Raw genomic sequence first — 24,793 nt, forward strand, 5'->3', positions numbered from 1 at the left:
TAAAGCTCCCCTGCCCTGGAATGTCAATCAGCAGGTCATCCTGTGGGAGAGGGTTCAAACACTTGCACTGCCCGATGAGGCTTTGTTTCTGACCTCCTGAGAGCTGAGGCCCTCACCCTTGGGGGTCAGAAACCTGCTTCTGGTGGCAGGCTGGCGTAAAACAGTCAGTCAGCACGCAAGTGGCTGGTAGATTTTCACGAGGCACTTGTTAGGTGTCCTCTGTGTGCAAGTATTATTAAATCCAAAACTGGCATCAGTGTAGGTTCATTATTACGTGATGTTTGATACCAAACATCCCTATGTTCAGTGAAGCCATCATATAGCTGGGGAACTTGTGTTCACCAGTGTCCAGCTCATGTACTCAAAATGGCTTCCCTGTTCACTTGTACTAGCAGCAATAGGGCTGACCAGCACTGGGGCATATCTGCTCATGTAGTTATACCCTCACATGTAGTATAGTGCACCCTGCCTTAGGGCTGTAAGGTCTGCAGTAGGGGTGACTTACCTATACTCCATGCTGTGTCTGTGGGCATGGCACACAGGGATGTGTGACATGTTGAATTTTCACTTTAGCCTGCACTATGACACGTAGCCTGCAGTGGCCTTCTATGCATTTAGTGACGGGTCCTTGAGGGTTGCACAATTTGTACTGCAGGCCTCAAGGACCATCTCTGGCCTCCTTGCCCTTGGTACCAGAGGAACCACTTAAAAGGGACTTACAGGGAGTGCCAAATGTACTGCCAATTGGGGTACAATTGCACAGTTTTAGGAAAGAGATCTGGCATGGGGTACGCTGTTAGCAGGAACCCAGTGCACCTCCCGTCAAAATCACATCAAATACCAGGCAAAAAAGTGGGTGTGACCATGTCAGAAAGGCCTACTTTCCTAAAAGACACCAACAGTTTGACAAGTGCCATCAACCTGAATTACAATTAAAGCTATAACAATGTCTCAATGTAAACTTTCAAATGTTTTGTTCTCAGGATTTTCAGCAGTCATTAATGTCTTTTTTGTTTAGGTCATTTATTCCCAAAGCTTTGGATCTATCCTTTTGTTTAAGTAACTCTGTGCTTGCACTGCATGTGCCTGCGTTACAGTACTCTGAGAATTTATAAATTATTTTGTTTTCTCTTTCGCGTCTTGAGGCAGCTGGTACTTGGATACTGGGCAATGCAAATGCAAAGAGAGGAGCTTGAAATATTGAAGTCCACTGCGAGTTGCTGCAAGTGTCTAGAGCTCCTGCCACGCAAGTAGCCTGGAAAATAACAAGCAGGTTGCACACGCTTGGATGCGTGCGGCTTAAACAGGGGCCGCGCCAAAGATGTCCGTCACTCTTGTGCATTATTTTAATCTTGCTGGAGTACGGTAGAAATCAATGTTTAGGAGCTGGTTAGTCGCACACTGCTCCACTCCTGCTTCCAAATCTTAGGGCATGAAATGGGAAGATTATAATTTGTCTTGGGGTGAAGCATACAGGGGCACAACGTATCCATTGATCAGCTCGGGGCATTAGAGACACAACGTGTTCTTTGTTTTTGCCCAAGGTTATAAAGTCTTGACACCCAAGTTTGGAGCTTGAACAACCGCGGATAGGACAATCGAGTAGAACCAGTCTCCCAGCGATCCCTTTGGCTTTAGCAAGATAAGGTTACTGTGCCGCTGATAGGGTGAGTGCTTACTGCAATGCAAATTGAATTGTGGCTAAAGAGATATTAGGGTATGTTTTCAGTTTCTGTAGATTGTTGCCATTCATATGAAATTCATGTAAAAGAAAAAAAACTCCACGCAACTGAAACGGACGTACGAGAAGAGAGTAACATTGGTCTTGTGTTTGCTTTGGTATAAAAGAGCAATTACCTCTACGTCCCTCGTCCTCGACCCAGTCATCACTCATGAGGTATTCCACAGACAGGAAACAAAACAGGAAACGTTTTTAGGCTCCACCCCCCCTCCTGCCAGGTGCTATATCATACCTGACCACCAGAAGCACATCCTGTTTTGTTTCCTGTCGGTGGATTACTTGATGGGAGACGCTGGGGTGGGTGCCGGGCACTTACCTGCTTCGTTCGTCCTGTGGATCCTCCTCTGCTGGGCTCTGGGAGGCTCCCGTGGACCATCGTGGGATTCCTTGGAGTGGGGCTGCTGGGCTTCCCTGTCTCCTCCTGGGCTCAGGAGACCTGTGCTGCTTGGCTCCACGGGTCTTCCTGTTTTCTTCTCAGCCCTGGTTTCTGTTCACGCTGCCTGATGTCGGTCCTGCGCGACAGGATCTTTGGCGGAGATGTCCAGGTCCTGACGCCGGCGTGCAGGTAGGAGTGTGGGGTGGTGAGCGCTTGGCCGTCTGTTGGGCGCGCTCCTACCCATTTGCTACCCCGCCCACGCCTGTGCCTCTCCGTGGTTTGGGGGCCCGGGTGTCGGTCCTCTGTATTGGCTGACGGCGGGGGGTTGCTCATCCGCTGTGCTACTTCACAGACAGGCAGCTTCGGCGACGCTTTCATCTGCCGGTTTCTCGCGCTTCCGCTTGCAAGCATGCGCGGGGTTCGTGATCGCTTTGCGGTGTTCCCGGGCTGCTTCTGGGTGACTTGGACGGGCGCCTGGGTGGGCTTCGGGCGTGCCTGTCTTCGGGGGTGATTCCAGGCGGGAGGTTGTGCTTGGGGACCCGCACTGGCTGGCTGGCCGGTTTCACGTTGGTCCCGCCCCTCCCCGTGTGGTTTCGTTTTCGGCCTCGTTGCTGATTGGCCGTTAGCGAGGCTTGCCTCTTGGGATGTTTTCCAGGTGTGGGATTGGTCGTTTTTGTTCTTTGACGGCCTCAGCAGTTCTTTCTCAATGGGGGGCTGATTGGTCTCACGGGTGTGCCCTATTTATTTGCCCTCTGGGGGGGTGGTGTTTCCTTGTAGTTACCTGTTTCTTTGTTTTTTGCTGCTTTGAATCAGTGTGAGTGAGTTGTGGGCAAGCACCATCGTAAGAGGAAGCATTCCTCTCCTTTGCCTTCTTCTTCCCCTGGGTTCAGTGGGGACTCCGCTCCTCCTGTTAAGCATGCCAGGAAGGATGATGATCGGATTAAGCGCCTTATTCTGGAGAGTCTTTCTGATCTTAAGGCTGATAAGAAGGCTGCTGTTGGTCGTTCTGGTTCTGCTGCCCTTTATTCGGATATTTCCTCCTCTGATGATTCCGATGGGTCTTCTCTTGCTACTGTTGAGCTTAAGGGCAAGTACATTTCCAGGGAGCTCTTGCCTGACGTCCTTTCCCATGTGCGGGTTAACATGGGGTTTCCTGAGGATTCTGCGCCCAGCACCTCTCAGGATGTTCTTTTGCCGCAATTCAGGAAGCCTGTTGCCTCTTCTCTGCCGGTGCATCCTTTTGGGTTCTGAGGTTATGCTGAAGGAGTGAAAGGACCCGGATCATATCGCCATGCCCAGGTTAATGTCCAAGCCTTATCCTTTGCAGGATATGGCGGACTTGTTGCCTGATTCCATTCCTGTGGACTCCGTTGTGGCCAGTCTTGTGGGTCGTCCTTCCATGGCGGATGATAACATTCTGAAGGACGGTGTGGATAAGAAGGTGGATTCGGCCGTGAAGAAGTCGTATGCCGCCTCTCACCTGGCTCTTCGTTCTGGGATTTATGGGGCCTATGTTGCCCAGTCTTTGCTGACCGATTTCAAGTCCCTATTTTCTACGATGCAAGAGGGTGGCAGTTGTCCGGAATTACTGTAGTCCATGCATCGCCAGGCGGAATTCCTGTCAGACATAGCCTTTGATTCTGTGAGGGCTTCTGCAATGTCCTGTGGTTCCTCTATTGCTGCCCGTCGGAACCTGTTGCTGCGGGATTGGAAGACGGACGCGGCCCAGCGTTCCATGGCTTTGAGGCTGCTTTTCACTGGTGCCCGTCTATTTGGTGGCTCTCTGGAGGAGAAGCTGCACAAGGTCTTTAAGGAACGCAAGCATTCTTTATCCTTTCGTGACCTTCCGCTCCGTGGAGGTTCCTCCTTCTCAGGTGCCAGGCCTTTCCGCCAACCTTCCAGGTTTCAACAGTCCTCCTTCAGGAATCAGCGTGGCACTGGCCGGTCTTTTTTACGGAAGGGGGTCGTTCTCGATGGTGGTCCACCTGTGGTTGGTAGGAGCCTTCGCATGTTCCTTCCGGCTTGGCGCTTGACAACCTCCGACAGATGGGTGCTGGATGTTTTGTCTCAAGGTTACCAGATCGAGTTCCTGTCCCCCGCACCCCCTCCGGGGTGGTGGTGACCCCATCTCCTCGGGATGCCTCCCGCCATCAGGCCTTGCTGGAAGGGGTTCGTCTTTTGGTCAGCAAGCTTGCGGTTGTCCCTGTTCTGGAGGAGGTGCTGGGGATGGGCGTATACTCCGTCATCTTTGTGGTGCCGAAGATCACGGGGGGTTTCCGGGTGGTCATCAACCTTCGGGGTCTGAACTTGTTCGTGAAGAAGATCCCGTTCAAAATGGAGACTCTCCAGAAAGTGATTCCACTGATCCAGTCCGGTTGGGTGTTCTCCACTCTCGATCAACAGGACGCATATCTTCACGTCCCTGTGGCTGTGAGGGATCAGTGTTTCCTGTGCTTCTGCCTGGAGGGTCAGCACTGGCAGTTCTGCGTCCTTCCTTTTGGTCTTCGGTCTGCCCCCAGAGTGTTCACCAAGGTGGTGGCTCCCTTGGCGGCGCATCTCCATCTCCTGGGGGTGTCAATGTTCCCGTTTCTGGACAGCTGGATGGTTTAGGCTCCGTCTCTGGAGGTCATGTCTCGCCATCTCTCCTTGACCATGACTACGCTCAGGGCCCACGGGTTCTTGATCAACTTGCCGTAATGCCACCTGGAGCCTGCCACCAGGAGGACCTTCATCATTGCCGTGTTCGATTCTGTGTTGGACAGGGTGTTCCTGCCGGACGCCCGGATTCGTCGCCTTCAGTCGTTGCTGAGGAAGTTGTTGTCACAGGCTTCAGCTCCCCTCCTACAGTGGCTGGAAGTTCAGGGTCACATGGCTGTGTCTGTTTTCCCCGTGTCTTGGGCCAGGGTTCATCTACGCCCTCTGCTGTGGCATGTGCAGAGGTGGGTTCCCTTTCCTGTCTTGGATTATGCTATTCCTGTGCCTGTGTCTCTGGACATTGTGTCTGCGGAGGTCGTTCAACTGGAGGGAGTTGTCTGCAGTGGAGAGGGCGCTTCGCTATTTCTATCTTCATCTGAGGGGTTGCCATGTCCTGGTGAGATCAGACAACACGGTGACTGTGGCCTATATCAATCACCAGGGGGGGGACACGCAGTTCATCCCTGAATCTGGTGGCTTGTTCCATTTCGGATTGGGCGGAGCAACATCTTCTGGCCCTGTCTGCTCAGCACATTCGGGGTGTGGACAACGTGGTGGCAGATTCCTTGAGCCGGATGTTCCCTTCGTCTCTGTCCCTGTGTCTGGCTCCCCGGACCTTTCGGGTGCTTTGCCTGCGGTTTGGGACTCCGGATCTGGATCAGTTTGCATCCCGGTCCAATGCCCTGGATCCCCTGTTCTGCTCCAGATCTCCAGAGGAGGGCACCTGGGGGGTGGATGCCTGGTCTCTCCTGTGGCCTCCTTGGCTTCTTTATGCCTTTCCTCGGATTCCTGCCTTTTTGCTGAAGGTTCAGCGGGGGAGGGCTCAGGTGGTGGCGGTTCTTCCACACTGGCCGAGGAGGTCCTGGTTTCCTCTGTTGCTGGGTCTAGCGGTGGGCCCTCCCTGGCTTCTGCCCCGCTACCCCTCTCCTCTGAGGTCCACGTCACTCCTTCTGGTCCCCCTCACCTTGGCGGTCTGGAGGTTGAACGGTTGTCTCTTGGGGTCCGTGGTCTGCCCGACCACATCATTTCTGTAATGCAGGCCTCTCGTAGGCAGTCTACCTTGACTTCCTATTCGAAGCACTGGTCTTCTTTTTCAGGGTGGTGTTCCTCCTCTGGTCTGTCTCCTACCTCTTGCCCTGTGTCTTCTGTTCTTCAGATTTTTCTGGATGGCTTTCAGAAGCGCTTTGCTTTATCTACCTTGCGGGTCCAATGGGCTGCTATCCGTGCCTTCCGGGACCCGGATTCCTTTCTTCCTTCGGATGGCTTGTTAGTTTCTCGCCTCTTTCAGAGTTTCTCTCTTTCTTCTCCTTCTGTTCGTTCTCTGGTGCCCCCTTGGGATCACTCCTTGGTGTTGGGTGTGTTGCAGTCATCCCCTTTTGAACCTTTGGAATCTGTGGACCTTAAGTTCCTGTCCTACAAAGTGGCTTTTCTGGTGGCTATAACATCTGCAAGACGGCTGGGGGAACTTACGGCCTTGCGCTGTTCTCCCCCGTTTTTTTGTTTTCTGGATGACGCTGTGGTGCTCTCTTTGGATCCTGGGTTTGTCCCCAAAGTCTGCTCTCGTTTGCATTCTTCTCAGGAGCTTGTTCTTCCTTCCTTGTGTCCTTCTCTTTCTTAGCTCTTGCTTCATTCCTTGGATCGGAAGAGTTCATTGTCCATTTATGTCGCTCGATCTGAGGGGTTTCGCTCTTCTGACTCCCTCTTCGTGACCTTTGGTTTGGCTGGTAAGGGTAAGGCTGCTTCAAGGCTTACTTTGGGTCGCTGGATTAAGGCTGTCATCACTCTTGCTTATCTTGGTGCTGGTTTGCCTTGTCCGGCGGGTGTTCAGGCCCGTTCCACTTGGGGCGTGTCTGCCTTTAGGGCTGCTTATCACGGTGTGTCTCTTGATGAGATCTGTCGGGCTGGGACCTGGGACCTGGGCCTCCGAGTCTACGTTTGTGAGGCACTACCGGTTGAATTGTGCCCTTTCTGACCGGACCAATTTTGGTCGTGGGGTGTTGCGTGCGGTGGGGGTTCCCCCCTACTCTGATTCTGTGTGTTTATTAAATTCTCACTTGCTGCACTCCTTTGTGTCTGGTCTGTGTTTTGCTGTGTTTGGGTTGCCAAAGGCCTGCTTGGGTGTTGCTTTGGGGTGCCTCATGAGTGATGACTGGGTCGAGGACGAGGGACGTAGAGGTAATGCTATGATTACATTGGGTAAACCCCCTTACTCTTAGTCCTACTCGTCCTCGACCCAGTCATACTTCCCACCCTCCCTCCCTGTCCAGGCCTTTGTTGCTTGGTGTGTCAGGATGTGCTTCTGGTGGTTAGGTATGATATAGCACCTGGCCGGAGGGGGGTGGAGCCTAAAAGCGTTTCCTGTTTTGTTTCCTGTCTGTGGAATACCTCATGAGTGATGACTGGGTCGTGGACGAGTAGGACTAAGAGTAATGGGCATTACCCAATGTAATCATAGCATCACTCATGAGAGACTGCAGAACACCCGAGAGTCTTCAGGGGGCGAGGAGAGCTGTGCGACTCCAACGAGCTGTCTTTGTGCCTCTCACACACTTACTCCCGTTCCCACCTCTGCGCTGTCAGTATTTTGTGTACAATCTTGGACCTAGCGACACAGCTGAAGAGCAACATTCGGATCTGAAGACTGGTGGCAATTTAAGTCTGACACCCACATGATCTAGTGGACACTACAGAGAAGCCAAGATCAGAAACCGATTCAACCATCTAATACAAATTACAGGACAATGTAGGGACCACATCCTTTCATCCAATGCGACAAGGTCTACACATCGCCGAAACAGTGCCACGTCCTTGAGGAGGGAATATGACATTTATAGAAAGCTACAAACTAAAAAGCATGAAGGAAAAGGTTACTTACCTGTGACAATAGATTTAAAGTCAGCGGCTACTCGAAATTCACATGTTTTGAATTTTCCTGCCATCTAGTGGCTGATTTCGATGAAACGTGCAGTAAAAATAAACCTTCAATTTTAGATTTTGCGTGCTTACCTCATCACTACTTCAACAGAAAGCCAACACTGCCTCCTTGTGTTTAAGTCATGTTAAGAATTCTATTTCCTTCCACTGAGTTAGGAAGTATGTGCTCAGTTGACTGATGAATACCCTTTTTTCAAAGAATAAGTAACTAAGAAATGGGTTTGCTACAGAAGAATATCAGCACAGGCATATTCCAGTGTCAATATCAAAGTAGGGCCGCACATTTCAACATAAATTTGGCACAGCCTTGCCTTCACATGTCCCATATGTGTTTTTTTAATTAAATAAAAAAAACAGTTATTTCTATTTTTTATAATCAAGTCAATATCATACAAAGAAACACATGATAGGGCCTTTCAAGCTAAAAATGAATGCATGCAGTGCAATTATGAATAGTGCTGCCAACGCGTCACATGTTGAGCAACATCCAAATGATGTCTGAACTACTTCCCCCCTTAAGAACGGGCATCGAAGGTGTCCAGCAGGACATTCGTTTGACCTTCGGATGCACGGTGTGCAGCAAACTGACTCCGCTCTCTCCCTACACCGCCTGATGCCGGGACAACAGCAAACAGCCCCAATTTCTTTCTTTTTTTAAGTTAAATATTTGTATTGATAATACAAGATAAAACATGGAGTGATACATATGAATATTGTAAAACTAATACAAACTAGATCAAATAATCACCCTCAGGCCCACTTTCTCACCTGGCACCCTACTGGAACCAACATCCCTTTGCCTCGCACCTTGGCAAACACTTCTTGCAGAAACTGTGCTCACTTTCAGATATTATCCGGAAAAGCCCACTCACCTTCGCCACTAGCCTTCTGGTGCAGGCCTTGAAGGAACCGCTGGAACCCAGCTGTCTTCTGGCTCTCCTTGCTGACCACAGCTGCAGCAGCTCCACCGAACCTCTCCATAAAGCCAAACAACTACAAGGGAAGAAGATACCGGCCTGGCATTACTTGCTACTTATGGCCATATAGGGTTAGAACACTTGGAAGGGAAACATTTAGGGGGCAATACAAGTCTAACTTTTGATTCATTTGACATGACAGAGGACATTTACATAGTTAAACAAGCATTGGAAATGCAATCGGGCTCGGATTTATTTGAGTTTGAGCTAATGGCATTGTAAATGCCAATGTATTGTTGCTATGTGTTATGGAGTGTGTTCATGTGGCGTGTACTGCCAGTGATCTCCTTGTGAGTGTGAGAATATTGCACCGTTACTGCCTGTGATGTCCTTCTTGTGAGTGTGAGAAGCTTGCACCTCTGCTGCCTGTGGTCTCCTTGTGAGTGTAAGAAGCTTGCACTGCTGCTGCCTGTGATGTCGTTCTTGTGAGTGTGAGAAGCTTGCACCGAATCTGCTCGTGATGTCCTTCTTGTGAGTGGGAGAAGCTTGCACCTCAGCTGCCTGTGGTCTCCTTGTGAGTGTAAGAAGCTTGCACAGCTGCTGCCTGTGATGTCCTTCTTGTGAGTGTGAGAAGCTTGCACCGCTGCTGCCTGTGAGTATGAGAAGATTGCATTGTGCATCTCTGTGCTGTGACTGTTCTTTGTAAGGGACTCTTGCTCTGTTGCTGCTGCTGCCTTGGCACAGTACCTGCTGTGAGTGTGTAAGGGAAGCTTGCACCACTGCTGCTTGTGATGTCGTTCTTGCGAGTGTGAGAAGCTTGCACCTCTGCTGCCTGTGGTCTCCTTGTGAGTGTAAGAAGCTTGCACTGCTGCTGCCTGTGATGTCGGTTTTGTGAGTGTGAGAAGCTTGCACCGCTGCTGCTTGTGATGTCCTTCTTGTGAGTGGGAGAAGCTTGCACCTCAGCTGCCTGTGGTCTCCTTGTGAGTGTAAGAAGCTTGCACAGCTGCTGCCTGTGATGTCCTTCTTGTGAGTGTGAGAAGCTTGCACCGCTGCTGCCTGTGAGTATGAGAAGATTGCATTGTGCATCTCTGTGCTGTGCCTGTTCTTTGTAAGGGACTCTTGCTCTGTTGCTGCTGCTTCCTTGGCACAGTACCTGCTGTGAGTGTGTGAGGGAAGCTTGCACCACTGCTGCTTGTGATGTCCTTCTTGCGAGTGTGAGAAGCTTGCACCTCTGCTGCCTGTGGTCTCCTTGTGAGTGTAAGAAGCTTGCACAGCTGCTGCCTGTGATGTCCTTCTTGTGAGGTCTCGCAGTTGTGAGAGTTTGAGCTATTGGCATTTTAAATGCAAGTGCCTTTTATTTATGTATTGGTTTTTGAAACATAAATAAAAGGCATTGTCATTTACAATGCCAATATCTTAAACTCTCGCAAATGCGAGACCTATTGCATTGCAAATGCTTGATGGTACTGGTGGCACTGGTAATACCGGTAGCGGTAGTATTGGTGGTGGTGGTGGTACTGGCAGTGGTAGTATATGTGGTGGAGGTACTGGTAGTGTTAGAATTGGTGGTGGTGGTACTGGTATCAGTAGTATTGGTGGTGGTGGTACTGCTGGCTGTAGTATTGGTGGTGGTGGTACTGCTGGCTGTAGTACTGGGAGTGGTAGTACTGGTGGTGGTGGTACTGGTGGTGGTAGTAATGGTGGTGGTGGTGGTACTGGTAGTGGTAGTATTGGTGGTGGTGGTACTGCTGGCTGTATTATTGGTGGTGGTGGTACTGCTGGCTGTAGTACTGGGAGTGGTAGTACTGGTGGTGGTGGTACTGGTGGTGGTAGTAATGGTGGTGGTGGTGGTAGTGGTAGTACTGGTGGTGGTAGTACTGGAGGTGGTGGTACTGGTAGTGGTGGTACTGGTAGTACTGGTGGTGGTGGTAATACTGGTAGTGGTAGTACTGGTGGTGGTACTGGTGGTGGTGGTGGTACCGGTGGTGGTGGTGGTACCGGTAGTGGTCAGTACTGGTGGTGGTGGTGGTGGTATTGGCAGTGGTAGTATATGTGGTGGTGATACTGGTAGTGTTAGAATTGGTGGTGGTGGTACTGGTAGCAGTAGTATTGGTGGTGGCGGTACTGCTGGCTGTAGTACTGGTAGTACTGGTGGTGGTGGTACTGGTGGTGGTAGTACTGGTAGTACTGGTGGCTGTAGTACTGGCAATGGTAGTACTGGTGGTGGTAGTACTTGTAGTGGTAGTACTGGTGGTGGTAGTACTGGTGGTGGTAGTACTGGTGGTGGTAGTGGTAGTACTGGTGGTGGTGGTGGTGGTAGTGGTAGTACTGGTGGTGCTGGTGGTGGTGGTACTGGTAGTGGTAGTACTGGTAGTGGTAGTACTGGTGGTGGTGATACTGGTAGTATTGGTGGTGGTGGTGGTACTGGTAGTGGTAGTATTGGTGGTAGTGGTACTGGTAGTGGTAGTATTGGTGGTGGTGGTACTGGTAGTGGTAGTATTGGTGGTGGTACTGGTAGCGGTAGTACTGGTGGTGGTGGTACTGGTAGTACTGGTGGTGGTGGTACTGGTAGTAGTGGTAGTACTGGAGGTGGTGGTACTGGTAGTGGTAGTACTGGTGGTGGTAGTACTGGTGGTGGTAGTACTGGTGGTGGTGGTACTGGTGGTGGTGGTACTGGTAGCGGTAGTACTGGTGGTGGTGGTACTGGTAGCAGTAGCATTGGTGGTGGTGGTACTGCTGGCCGTAGTACTGGTAGTGGTAGTACTGGTGGTGGTGGTGGTACTGGTAGTGGTAGTACTGGTAGTGGTAGTACTGGTGGTGGTAGTACTGGTGGTGGTGGTACTGGTAGTGGTAGTACTGGTGGTCGTGGTACTGGTGGTCGTGGTACTGGTAGTACTGGTGGTGGTAGTGGTAGTACTGGTGGCTGTAGTACTGGTAGTACTGGTGGTGGTGGTAGTACTGGTAGTGGTAGTACTGGTGGTGGTGGTGGTACTGGTAGTACTGGTGGTGGTAGTACTGGTGGTGGTAGTACTGGTGGTGGTGGTACTGGTGGTAGTGGTACTGGTAGTACTGGTAGTGGTAGTACTGGTAGTGGTGGTGCTGGTGGTGGTGGTACTGGTAGTACTGGTGGTGGTGGTGGTAGTGGTAGTACTGGTGGCTGTAGTAGTGGTAGTACTGGTGGCTGTAGTAGTGGTAGTACTGCTGGTGGTAGTACTGGTAGTACTGATGGTGGTAGTACTGGTAGTACTGGTGGTGGTGGTACTGGTAGTGGTGGTACTGGTAGTGGTAGTATTGGTGGTGGTGGTGGTGGTACTGGTAGTGGTAGTATTGGTGGTGGTAGTACTGGTGGTGGTAGTACTGGTAGTGGTGGTACTGGTAGTGGTAGTACTGGTGGTGGTGGTGGTAGTGGTAGTACTGGTGGTGGTACCGGTAGTGGTAGTGCTAGTGGTGGTGGTACTGCTGGCCGTAGTACTGGTAGTGGTAGTACTGGTGGTGGTGGTACTGGTGGTGGTAGTACTGGTGGTGGTAGTGGTACTGGTAGTGGTAGTACTGGTAGTGGTAGTACTGGTAGTCGTGGTACTGGTAGTACTGGTGGTGGTAGTACTGGTGGCTGTAGTACTGGTAGTACTGGTGGTGGTGGTACTGGTGGTGGTGGTACTGGTAGTGGTAGTACTGGTGGTGGTGGTGGTACTGGTAGTACTGGTGGTGGTAGTACTGGTGGTGGTGGTACTGGTAGTACTGGTAGTGGTAGTACTGGTGGTGGTGGTACTGGTAGTACTGGTGGTGGTAGTACTGGTGGTGGTGGTAGTGGTAGTACTGGTCGCTGTAGTAGTGGTAGTACTGGTGGCTGTAGTGGTGGTAGTACTGGTGGTGGTAGTACTGGTAGTACTGATGGTGGTAGTACTGGTAGTACTGGTGGTGGTGGTGGTACTGGTAGTGGTAGTACTGGTGGTGGTGGTACTGGTAGTGGTAGTACTGGTGGTGGTGGTACTGGTAGTACTGGTGGTGGTGGTACTGGTAGTGGTAGTAGTGGTAGTACTGGAGGTGGTGGTACTGGTAGTGGTGGTACTGGTGGTGGTGGTACTGGTAGCGGTAGTACTGGTGGTGGTGGTACTGGTAGCAGTAGCATTGGTGATGGTGGTACTGCTGGCCGTAGTACTGGTAGTGGTAGTACTGGTGGTGGTGGTACTGGTGGTGGTGGTGGTAGTACTGGTGGTGGTAGTGGTACTGGTAGTGGTAGTAGTGGTAGTACTGGTGGTTGTGGTACTGGTAGTACTGGTGGTGGTGGTAGTGGCTGTACTGGTGGCTGTAGTACTAGTGGTGGTGGTGGTAGTGGTAGTACTGGTGGTGGTGGTGGTACTGGTAGTACTGGTGGTGGTAGTACTGGTGGTGGTGGTACTGGTGGTGGTGGTAGTGGTACTGGTAGTACTGGTAGTGGTAGTACTGGTAGTGGTAGTACTGGTAGTACTGGTGGTGGCGGTAGTACTGGTGGCTGTAGTAGTGGTAGTACTGGTGGCTGTAGTAGTGGTAGTACTGGTGGTGGCAGTACTGATGATGGTAGTGCTGATAGTACTGGTGGTGTTGGTGATACTGGTAGTGGTAGTACTGGTGGTGGTGGTACTGGTAGTGGTAGTACTGGTGGTGGTGGTGGTGGTGGTACTGGTAGTACTGGTGGTGGTGGTACTGGTAGTGGTAGTAGTGGTAGTACTGGAGGTGGCGGTACTGGTAGTGGTAGTACTGGTGGTGGTAGTACTGGTGTTGGTAGTACTGGTAGTGGTGGTACTGGTGGTGGTGGTACTGGTAGCGGTAGTACTGGTGGTGGTGGTACTGGTAGCAGTAGCATTGGTGGTGGTGGTGGTACTGCTGGCCGTAGTACTGGTAGTGGTAGTACTGGTGGTGGTGGTACTGGTAGTGGTAGTACTGGTGGTGGTAGTGGTACTGGTAGTGGTAGTACTGGTAGTGGTAGTACTGGTGGCCGTGGTACTGGTAGTACTGGTGGTGGTGGTAGTGGTAGTACTGGTGGCTGTAGTACTGGTAGTACTGGTGGTGGTGGTGGTACTGGTAGTGGTAGTACTGGTGGCGGTGGTGCTACTGGTAGTACTGGTGGTGGTAGTACTGGTGGTGGTGGTACTGGTGGTGGTGGTACTGGTGGTAGTGGTACTGGTAGTACTGGTAGTGGTAGTACTGGTAGTGGTGGTGCTGGTGGTGGTGGTACTGGTAGTACTGGTGGTGGTGGTGGTGGTGGTGGTGGTGGTAGTACTGGTGGCTGTAGTAGTGGTAGTACTGGTGGCTGTAGTAGTGGTAGTACTGCTGGTGGTAGTACTGGTAGTACTGATGGTGGTAGTACTGGTAGTGCTGGTGGTGGTGGTGGTGGTACTGGTAGTGGTAGTACTGGTGGTGGTGGTACTGGTAGTGGTAGTACTGGTGGTGGTGGTACTGGTAGTACTGGTGGTAATGGTACTGGTAGTGGTAGTAGTGGTAGCAGTAGCATTGGTGGTGGTGGTACTGCTGGCCGTAATACTGGTGGTGGTAGTACTGGTGGTGGTAGTGGTACTGGTTGTGGTAGTACTGGTAGTGATAGTACTGGTGGTCGTGGTACTGGTAGTACTGGTGGTGGTGGTAGTGGTAGTACTGGTGTCTGTAGTACTGGTAGTACTGGTGGTGGTGGTGGTACTGGATTGAATACGCTCTTAGGAACTGCTGGACGTTTAGGACCCTATCCCTCTCCCACATTACCAAATGCCATCAGTTTAATTAAGCCAATCATACGATGCCACCCAATAGAAAAGAGCAACAGCAAAGCAATTAAAAAATGTAGCATAACAGACAGAACTGTCGCCATTAAAAATGCTCGATTTACGGTAGCATCTTACCAGCATATGCTTCTAAGCATCAATTAAACTCCCCGTGCCTAATAAATGTAGCTTGGTTTAATTTAATATAATCTACTACCTTCAGATCGACTTCACGCTACATAAAACTGCAAACACCAAATATAGTCGGAAAAAAATGATTTTGACACTAAGACAGACTACGCACGCACCTACCCTTCCCTGCTTCACTAATGACCTGGTTGTGCAATGACTCCAAAAAATGACACACCAAGGCACGGAGCAAGGAACGTTCCCGTCTTAAGAATCTTCTTGTCTGCACCAGGCTGTGATGCACACCAGACAAATGTTGTGCTTTGCATGGCGCGCGCCCACCAAACGCACTGCAGAATGGTGAACGCGCCCACAGCATCTGGATTCCATTACAGCACCTCCCTGACAGCTCCTAATTGATATTTATGGATGGCCGTGCGCATAACCGCACAGAATATGCCAACAATGGCGACCGGAAATTACATGTAGCCTATCGCGTCAAGGCTACTAAAAAGTCAGCACAGCGAAGACGAATCACTATGCAGATGCCAAACAAAATGACTGAAAAAGCTCGCGCTCTGGGGAATTTATCCGGCACAAAACAGAATACCCTTTACAATACGGCTCGCAGCTCCGCCCCACTTCTGACGAAGTGGTGACGTCGCCGAGCCCATAAAAAAGGAACATTTAAACTCAAACCACAATAAAAAAAATCCTTACCAACGGTCTAGGCAACATTTAAAAAGAAATGTAGCAATAAATACATCTTCTATAAGCTCACTACTTTTTCTTATTGAATATGTTTCTATGTTAATATGCATTACACAAGCAACTCTACATTCCCAATACCATCTCTACTAAAGGATTAGAGAATGTTCTTTAAAAAAAATATATTTTAGGTTTAACAATACATTTATCTGTTAGTAATTAACAGAATTCTTTAAGTTCACTGTTTTTATTCCCTATGCTTTTATTATCTTACCTGGATATGCATTACACACACAGAACTAACATTACACGAGCACCTATTTAAATTTAACAGAGTACAACAAAGTTATCTTATCATATACTCGCAGATTAATCCAAACATCAAGCAAGAAACCTTCACACCTTCATGTGGTCCCCTAATCAAGTTTACTTCAATTCTGAGTATCACTCGTACACGCACGTCTTTATAGCTACATATGTTTTCCACTCTGTAACAATGTGTTCTTTTTAGAAACAAGAAGGTTTTCCCGTCTTCTTTTTGGGGAGGGGGGCGCACTGTGGCAGATGCAAGGGCTAGGGAGGTGGAGCGCAGGTGTCTGGCGGGATGGTACAAGTCCATGCAGTGGTTTATGTAAGCTGGTCACTGGTGTGTAGAGCTCTGTAGACGTGTTAGGAGCTTGAACTGGAATCTCTTCTGATTGAGCCTCAAGGTTCTTGAGGCGGGATGTGATGTTGGTGCAATTGGGAAGATTGAGGAAGAGCCTGGCTGCTGCATTCTATATTGGTCTGGAGTCTCTTGAGGAGTTGGGTGGTGATTCCCGCGTAGAGAGCGTTCCGTAGTCGAGTCGGCTGGTGACGAGGGCTTGAGTGACGATTTTCCTGATATTGACGTGGATCCATTAGAAGTTTTTCCAGAGTATGCGAAGAGTGTGGAAGCACGGGGAGGAGGCTGCGTTGATCTGGCGCTTCGCGGTGAGTTTGGTGTCGAGGCGGGGAGGGGTTTTGAATAAGAATGGGAAGTGACCCGGCAGAGGTCTTACGAATGAAAGTTAACATCAGGAGACATATATTAAAGCAGTTTTTGCAAGCATTCACACAGGCACATCTCACTATGTACTCCTACAGAGATACCACTGCATTCACACATGTACACCACTCACACTCACCTAACCTCGCACAAGCAAACCACTGAACCCGCAATTACAATTTTAACTTACTTTATATAAACACACCCAGCTGACCCCTTGCACTCACAGGCATTGCATAGCCAGCACTCGCACACACAACTCACTTTATTCTGGTAGAAACACCCTGCACTCGCGCACACACATATCTCACTATGTGCTCACATAAACTTCTTTCCTGCCCTTTGGCCGCACCCTGTTCATCCTGAACGTGCACTGCTCACTCATTACTCGAAAAGGTACTCCGCTCGGACTGTATTAACAATACCCAGTAAAAGAACAAGTTATTTACCTTTGGTAACACCTTTTCTGACAGATAGTATCTAACCGTAGATTCCTCACCTTGGGAACTCCACCAGTTGCCAGATAGGATCTGGAAACATTTGCAGCAATTTTCTCACATGTCGTCAGGTGCGTCTGTAGCTCCACGTTGGATCCGTCCCACCCAGGACCCGACGTCAGGGACACTAAATCTGCAGCACTTCTGCGCGCTGACACCAGTTTCTTTCTGATCTCGGTCCACATCGTTGGATGCGGAGCCCAAAGAAATCCGAATTACAGTGTGCAGATTTCTTTATTGGGATTGCATTAATGGACTGTATGAGTCCATTCCATAGAAGGGTGGGTCGCGGAGAAATATGCAGTTAGAGACTCTACCAGAAAAGGCATTACCGAAGATAAGTAAATTGTTCTTCTGATAAAGACTGATGAACACAGATTTCTCACCCTGTGAATAAATACCAAAACTGTACATCCCCAGGTGGTATGTCTGTGAAATGGCTCAGAATAGGAAATCCTGCGTGACAGACGGGGCACGATGTCCATTTCTCCGGGACAGTATTGCTACATAAACCTGTGCAGGGATGCCCACCTAGCAGCCTGGAAAATGTTTACAACTGGCATCCGGTGTGCCAGCACAGTGGTAGCATCCTTCGACTCTGGTGGAATGAGCACGCAAGCCTTCTGCCAAACCCGTTGCACATGTTACACATCTTGATGTATAAAACAATCCATTGACAGAGGATTCTCTCTTGCACCACCTTGCCTTTTTGGCTCCAGAGAAACAAACGAAAAGTTGGTCATGCCCTTGGTAATCTCTGGTCCACTCAGCATAAAATCTACGCGCCCTCCTCGCGTCTAGGCAAGTTAGATGTTCTTCCTCCTTGGAGGTATGAAGCGTTGGGATAGAAAGTAGGCAAGGTGATAGGCAGCTCTATGAGCAACTAAGTGACTTCCTTGGGAACAAATGATGCTTTTGTTCAGAGGACCAATTTGACCAGGAAAAATGAAGTGTATTGAGAAACCAGGGACAATACCTGGAGTTCACTCACTTGCCCAGCCAAATTTATGGTGATCAGGAATGCTGTCTTGAAGGTTAACAGGCGAAGATGACAACTGTGCATTGGTTCGAAGGGGAAGCCCATTGGAACGATGAGAGCCAAATTAAGGTCCCACTATGGCATCATAAAGGGTGTTAGCTGAAATAAGTGGGTCCGTCCCTTCCAATAACGCATTACACAAGGTGACTTGAAGAGGCGTGGCTGATGAGGTACACATAAGAAGGTTCAATTGGCTGAGCGATAACCCCTAACTGTTGCCACAGCAAGGCACTGCCTAGCTAACAACAGACAAAACAGAAGATAACTGGGCATTCAGGGGTGGGATGTTACAGGAAGAACACCAGACAACAAACTTCTCCCAGTGTCCAGTATAAATCTATTTGGCAACTGGACACCTGGTTGCCAAGATTACATCAACCACTACGGGGGGAGGATTGTAAGCATCAACTCTTGCCCCTCAATCTCCATGCATGCATGTGTAGGTTGTGCAGACCCTGGTACAAGGCTCGACCCTACTGCTGCAATATGAGGTCCTCCTGAAGGGGCTGCCAGATTGGACAACATGCTTACGGCCAGAAGTTCAAGGTACCACACTTTCCTCGCTCATTTCAGAGCCACTAAGATTACTTCAGCCCAGTCTACCTTAATCCTTTTCAGTACTCTGTACAGGAGAGGCGGGCAAAAAAAGAGAACAGAAGTCCGAGCTCCATGGAGGCAACAAACATCTCCAAGGAAGAACTGTCTTGGGAACTTCAGCACACAAAAGCTCGGACGCTGCATGTTCTCTGCGGTGGCAAACAGATAGTCAAGGTCCTTCCCACTGCAGCAAGATGCCCAGTGACACCTCCAAGTGTAACTGGCATTCATGATCAACTATGCAACCGTGGTTGAGTTCATCTGTACTGCCAAGTGTTGGGCAACCAGGGAGGTGCATTGAGTTAATTCAAGAGGCGAAGTGTCTCATGGCATTAGGACCTATGACCCAGACACCAAACCGGTTTGTTGCAGCACCACAAGGAGGTCGTGTTGTCCATGAGCACCAGCACCCATTCCCCCTTGATGCCCGGGAGAAACGCCTTCAGTATTGAAGTATCCAACAGGATGAAAGCAAATTATCTCAAGCTCCACACTGACAAGACAAAGTAGTGATCTTTGGCAAGAACAACTCACCATGGGATTCAAACTGCTGGTGGGCCAAACTCTGACCCACTCCCAGTACCCATGCCAGTAACCTCAGAAAAATCATCAACAATCTAGACATGACCACAAAAGTTAATGCTGCCACTACATCCTGCTTTAACACTCTGAAGATGTAGAGGAAGATCTTCAAATTGCTCCCAAACAACACTAGAAAAACTATCCCTAGTCACGAGCAAGACTACAGACCATTCAGAATTCAGCAACCAGATTCATTCCAACCTCCCACACACAACTCACATCAAACCACATCTTAGGGAACTCCACTGGCTCCCGATACACAAACAAACACATTTCATACCCCTCAAACAGATATTCAAGACACCACATAACTTAGGCCCCACCTAACTCAACAGTTGCATTTCCTTCCACCAACCACACACATAGCGCCGATCCGCTGGATTCCTACTCCCACACAAACAGAACCAGATCAGGAGGACAGGCATTCTCTTACACCGCTACTTAAGTATGGAACGGCCTCCCACTCCACATCAGAGCCTCCTCCTCTCTTCTTGAATTCCGGATGAAGCAGAAGTCCTGGCTTTTCAACTAACCTACCTACCATAGGCAAGGGCTAAGCACACACACCTGCTCAACGCCAGAATACCCTCATGGGTGATAGTGCGGTTTACAAATACAAATAATATTACAACATATTCGTATTTATTAAAACCTATAGTGCCAAGATGCCACATAATGAACACCTTATTTTCCAAGTACAGCATTCACTCATTTGGTCACTTTATGACTGTAATTGACACCATTTTAATGAAAATGTATGACGGTATGCACCGGCACAGCGTCATTACGTTTCAGCGTGGCAGGCATCTTACCGGAGGTGAATACCCTCCTAGCCAATAGCCATGCTGTATGAGGAAAGGTTTCCCATGCATGCTACCAGGTCATTAGGTTTTGATGTCCATCTCAAGTAAGGGGAACACCTCAAGATTCAACAGAAGTGTAAAAGCAGGGTTTGGGCAGGCAACACAAATCTTCTGTTCAATGCAAAGTACTTCAATTCTCTGAACTCCCCACCATTCCAAACTTCTGGGTCCTGAATACATTTTGGAAAGGTTTGAAAACATAGCTTTCCTTACTCCTTCTGGACATTAACTTCACTTATGGCCTTTGCCCTACATGTTTTTACTTCCATAATTTTGCAGCAGGCTACCCCGATGAGTAATTGGGCGCTCTATAAGAACAAGTTACTTACCTTCGGTAACGATATATCTGTAAGAAACAGTAGTTAGTATTAGATTCCTCACCTTAGAATATCCCCAGGCGTCAGACTGGATCCGGAAATTTTTGCGTAGCAGTACCCTTGCGCGTCAGTAGGCGTCGTCTGCGGCTCCGCGTCCGTCGTCGGCGTCGTGGGCGCCGTGATGACCTCGTCGGAGTACTTAGACGCCGCCTCCGCGTGCTGACGTCAGTTCTTAGACACAGCTTTTCTGCGCCAGAAACGCAGAGCCATGTTAAAAACCAACACTGGTGCCATTGAAACTAGGGCCCTGAAAGGGGATGACCTTAACCCTAGATATCGGTTCGCAGAATGGGGAGGATGGGTGGGGCCGTAAGGAATCTAATACTAACTACTGTTTCGTACAGATATATCGTTACCGAAGGTAAGTAACTTGTTCATCTGAAAGAAACAGGTTAGTATGAGATTCCTCACCTTAGAATAGATACCCCAGCAATATCAACCCCGGTGGTGGGTCTGCGAACCAATAATCACACCAGAAAGTCCTGGAGGACAGAACGGCCAAAGAAGCCATCCCTCCGGACTTGGCTGTCCTGGCAGTAGTGTCTTGCAAACATGTGCAGGGATGCCCACGTAGCTGCCTGATGTCCTGCAAGGGGACACCACAGCCCAGGCCAGTGCTAGCCGCCGTGGTGCGAGTGGAATGGGCCCTCAGCCCAACAGGAGGCTCCTTCCTCGCCAAGGAGTAACATGCCTTGATAAACAAGATGACCCACCGAGAGATGGTCCTCTTGTGCACCGCCCGTCCCATCTTAGCACCCACGTAACCAACAAAGAGTTGGTCATCCACCCGGAACTGGCGTGTGCGATCTAGATAGAACGAAATCGCATGTTTTGGGTCCAGACGGTGGAGCCGCTCTTCCTCTTTAGAGGAATGCGGAGGCAGAAAGAAGGTGGGCAAGGTGATAGACTGCCCGATGTGGAAGGCCGTGACAACTTTGGGCAGGAAAGATGGCCTAGTCCGCAACACAACCTTGTCCGGATGGACAGAAAGGAAAGGGGAGCTCACTCACTCTCCTGGCAGAGGTGATGGCAACCAGGAAAGCAGTCTTCAGAGTAAGAAGGAGGCGAGGACAGTTGTGAAGTGGCTCAAAAGGAGCGAACATCAGAAAGGTAAGAACAAGGTTTAAGTCCCACTGAGGCATCACAAACGGAACAGGAAGGAACATGTGTGTGATGCCCTTCAGAAAACGAGTTACAATAGGGGACTTGAACAAAGAAGGTTGATCAGGCAGCCTTAGAAAGGCTGAAAGGGCAGAAAGGTAGCCCTTGATATTGCCCAGAGCAGAGCCCTTCTGGGCAAGAGAAAGAAGGAAGAGAAGAACCTCAGAAAGAGGGGCAGAAAGTGGATCCACAGCCTTTGCTGTGCACGATGCCACAAATTTGTTCCACCTGCAGGCGTATACCGATTTTGTGGAGGGACGCCTGGCTGCCAGAATGACATTACAGACTTCAGGAGGCAAGTCAAATGGCCTCAACTGTCGCTGCTCAATCTCCAAGCATGGAGGTGGAGACTGGACAGGTTCGGGTGGAGGACCGTCCCCTGCTGCTGCGACAGAAGGTCCTCCTGAAGAGGCAGACGAACCGGGGGATCGACTGACATACTGAGTAGCTCGAGATACCAGTACATTCGTGCCCAGTCCGGAGCCACAAGGATGACTTGGGCCCGGTCACGTTTGATCTTCTTCAGCACTCTGGGCAGAAGTGGTATAGGCGGAAAGGCGTACAACAGACCGCAACTCCACTCGCGACGAAAAGCGTCTCCGAGCGAGTGCCGCCTTGGAAATTTCAACGCGCAGAACTGATGACATTGCGCATTCTCTTCGGTGGCGAATAGATCTAACCAAGGCTCGTCTCACTGCTGAAAGAGGTCTTGCGCCACGTCCGAGTTCAGACGCCATTCGCGATCCATCATGCACTGACGGCTGAGTTCTTCCGCCCTGGCGTTCAGGGAACCTGCCAGGTGTTGAACCACCAGGGTCACACCCTGATGTTCCAGCCACTGCCAGAGGCGCAGAGCCTCCTGGCAAAGGGTCCACGACCCCACCGCGCCCTGTTTGTTGCACTACCACACGGCAGTGGTGTTGTCCGTGAACACCTGCACTACACTCCCCCTGACAGAGGGGAGGAATGCCTTCAGTGCTAGACGAATCGCCCGCAGCTCCAAAAGGTAGATATGGAGCAGGGACTCCGCCGGAGACCAGAAGCCTCTGATCTCCGCCTCTCCCATGTGGCCTCCCCAGCCCTGGAGGGACGCGTCCGTCACAACTACGTGCTCCGGTTGGGGAAGGGAGAGGGATCTGCCGCTGACCCAATCGCGGTCAGTGAGCCACCACTGCAGCTGTCTCGCAGTGCCCTCCGAGATCAGGACATGGTCGGAGAGGTTGCCCTGATGCTGGGACCACTGAAACTTCAGGTCCCACTGCAGAGTCCGCATCCACCACCTGGCGTGATGCACCAGAAGGATGCAGGAGGCCATCAGCCACAGAAGCCGCAGCGTCAACCTGACCGAGACCCGGAATAAAGGCTGAAAGAGTGGAATCAGAGTCTGAATATCCCGAACCCGCTGTTCGGGAGGATAAACCCGAAACTGCGCCGAGTCGAGAACCGCTCCGATGAAGAGGAGCTTCTGAGAGGGACACAGGTGTGACTTCGGCACATTGATGGAGAACCCTAGCTGGTGCAGGAGGTCTGACGTCGTGTGGAGGTGGCTAACGACTTTCTGGGGCGAGCCCGCCTTCAACAACCAGTCGTCGAGGTAGGGAAAGACTGAAACCCCTAACCTGCGCAGATGAGCTGCGACCACCACCATCACCTTTGTGAACACCCGTGGGGCGCTGGTAAGGCCGCAGGGGAGCACGGTAAATTGAAAGTGCTTGTGGCCAACCGTGAACCGCAGGTAGCGTCGGTGGGCCGGCAGGACGGGGATGTGGAAATAAGCGTCCTGCAAGTCCAACGCTACCATCCAGTCTCCTGGGTCCAGGGCAGCTAAGACCTGAGCCAGTGTCAGCATTTTGAACTTCTCCTTCCGGGGGAAAGACGTTGACGTTCTGTAGGTCCAAGATATGGCGTAGGCCCCCTTTGCCCTTCTTGGGTAACAGAAAGTAGTGGGAGTAGCAACCACACCCTACTTCTGGCCCAGGAACGCGCTCGATGGCCCCCTTGGCCAAAAGGGCCGTAACTTCCTCCTGCAGAAGTCGCAAATGATCCCCCGATACACGGTGGTTTTGCGGTGGCATGGCTCGAGGGGTCGCCTCGAAGGGGGGGGAGTAGCCCCTTCGGACGATTTGCAGCACCCACCTGTCCGATGGGACAGTGCGCCAGTGTAGGAGGTGATGGCGTACCCTGCCCCCCACTGGCGTCACATGGGCCTGAAAGCACGGACTAGGAGGGTTTTGAGGCGGATGCTGCAGGGGAAGGTGTGGACTGTCCTCGCCGTTGTCCCCGACCGCCGCCACAGCGGTCTCCACGGCCGCCACCGCGTTGGGTATTACTCTGCGGTGCGTGGCTGGCAGCACGTGTGGGGGCGCCCCTTCCTTGGCCACGAAAGGAGCGAAAGGCACCCATTTGCTGGCGCGGGGCCGAGAGGCCAAAGGACCTGGCCGTAGCCCTGGAGTCCTTAAAGCGCTCAAGCGCATGGTCTGCCTTGTCGCCAAAAAGGCGATGGCCATCGAACGGCATGTCCATGAGTGTATTCTGGACATCAGCCGAGAAGTTGGCAGACCTCAACCAGGCGTGGCGACGAATCGCCGCCGTCGTTGCCATCGCTCTGCCCAGTGAGTTGGTGGTATCCAGTCCACACCAGATAGAATAACGTGCCGCATCTCAGCCTTCCACAAGGGCTTGGCCGAGTTTAGCCCGTACCTCCAACGGGCATTCTGGCAGCACGTCCGCGACCGTATCCCACAGAGAGTGGGTGTAACGGCCCAAGAGGCATGCGGTGTTGGAAGACCGCAGTCCCAGACTCAGGGAGGAGAATACCTTTTTGCCGTATTGCTCATACCTCTTGAATTCCCTGTCAGGCGGAGCCGACGGGAATGCGGTCTGGGAATTGGAAGCCTGGATAACCAGGCTCTCAGGGGTGGGTTGGGTGGACAGGAAACAAGGGTCGCCCGAGGCCGGGCGGTGGCGTCTGGCCACGTTCCTATCTACAGGCGAACGTGTAGCAGGCCTGGACCAAGTGCCCAAAAGAACGTCGGTCAAGGCCTCATTAAACGGCAGCAGAGGCTCAGCCGAGCTTAACTGCGGTCTAAGGACCTCAGTGAGGAGGTTAGTCCTCCCGCCGCGACGGGGAGCTCAAGGGCCAAGGCCTTGGCCGCCCGCCTCAGCACCACGCTGTAGGTTGCCCCCTCCTCCGTAGCCACGGTAGCAGGTGAGACAAAACCAGTGTCTGGCGAGGTATCCAGACCACTAGCATCCCCAAGTCCACCTGTCCAGTCCTCCTGGGACTGACACTCCCGTGTCAGAGGGTCCTCAGACCCCTCCCAATTCTCCTCATCACCCATCTCCTGAAATTCAGGGGTGTCAAAGGATGGGGCCGGTTCATTGAAGTAAAACTCTCCAAACGACTTCGAAAGCGG

General features: G+C 51.0%; 1 protein-coding gene across 3 annotated transcripts in view; it reads right to left on the reverse strand.

Annotated features, from left to right (window-relative positions):
* DDX11 (DEAD/H-box helicase 11) overlaps positions 1–24,793 on the reverse strand; it is a 471,297-nt gene that overhangs the window by 205,523 nt on the left and 240,981 nt on the right. For all 3 annotated transcript variants that reach the window (XM_078673722.1, XM_078673723.1, XM_078673721.1), the window contains exon 16: positions 8,618–8,738. In XM_078673722.1, the coding sequence (XP_078529848.1) occupies positions 8,618–8,738 (121 nt within the window). The remainder of the gene's footprint in view (positions 1–8,617; positions 8,739–24,793) is intronic.

Source organism: Lissotriton helveticus, chromosome 1_1 (genome assembly GCF_964261635.1).
Source record: "Lissotriton helveticus chromosome 1_1, aLisHel1.1, whole genome shotgun sequence".
Taxonomy (NCBI): Eukaryota; Metazoa; Chordata; class Amphibia; order Caudata; family Salamandridae; genus Lissotriton; species Lissotriton helveticus.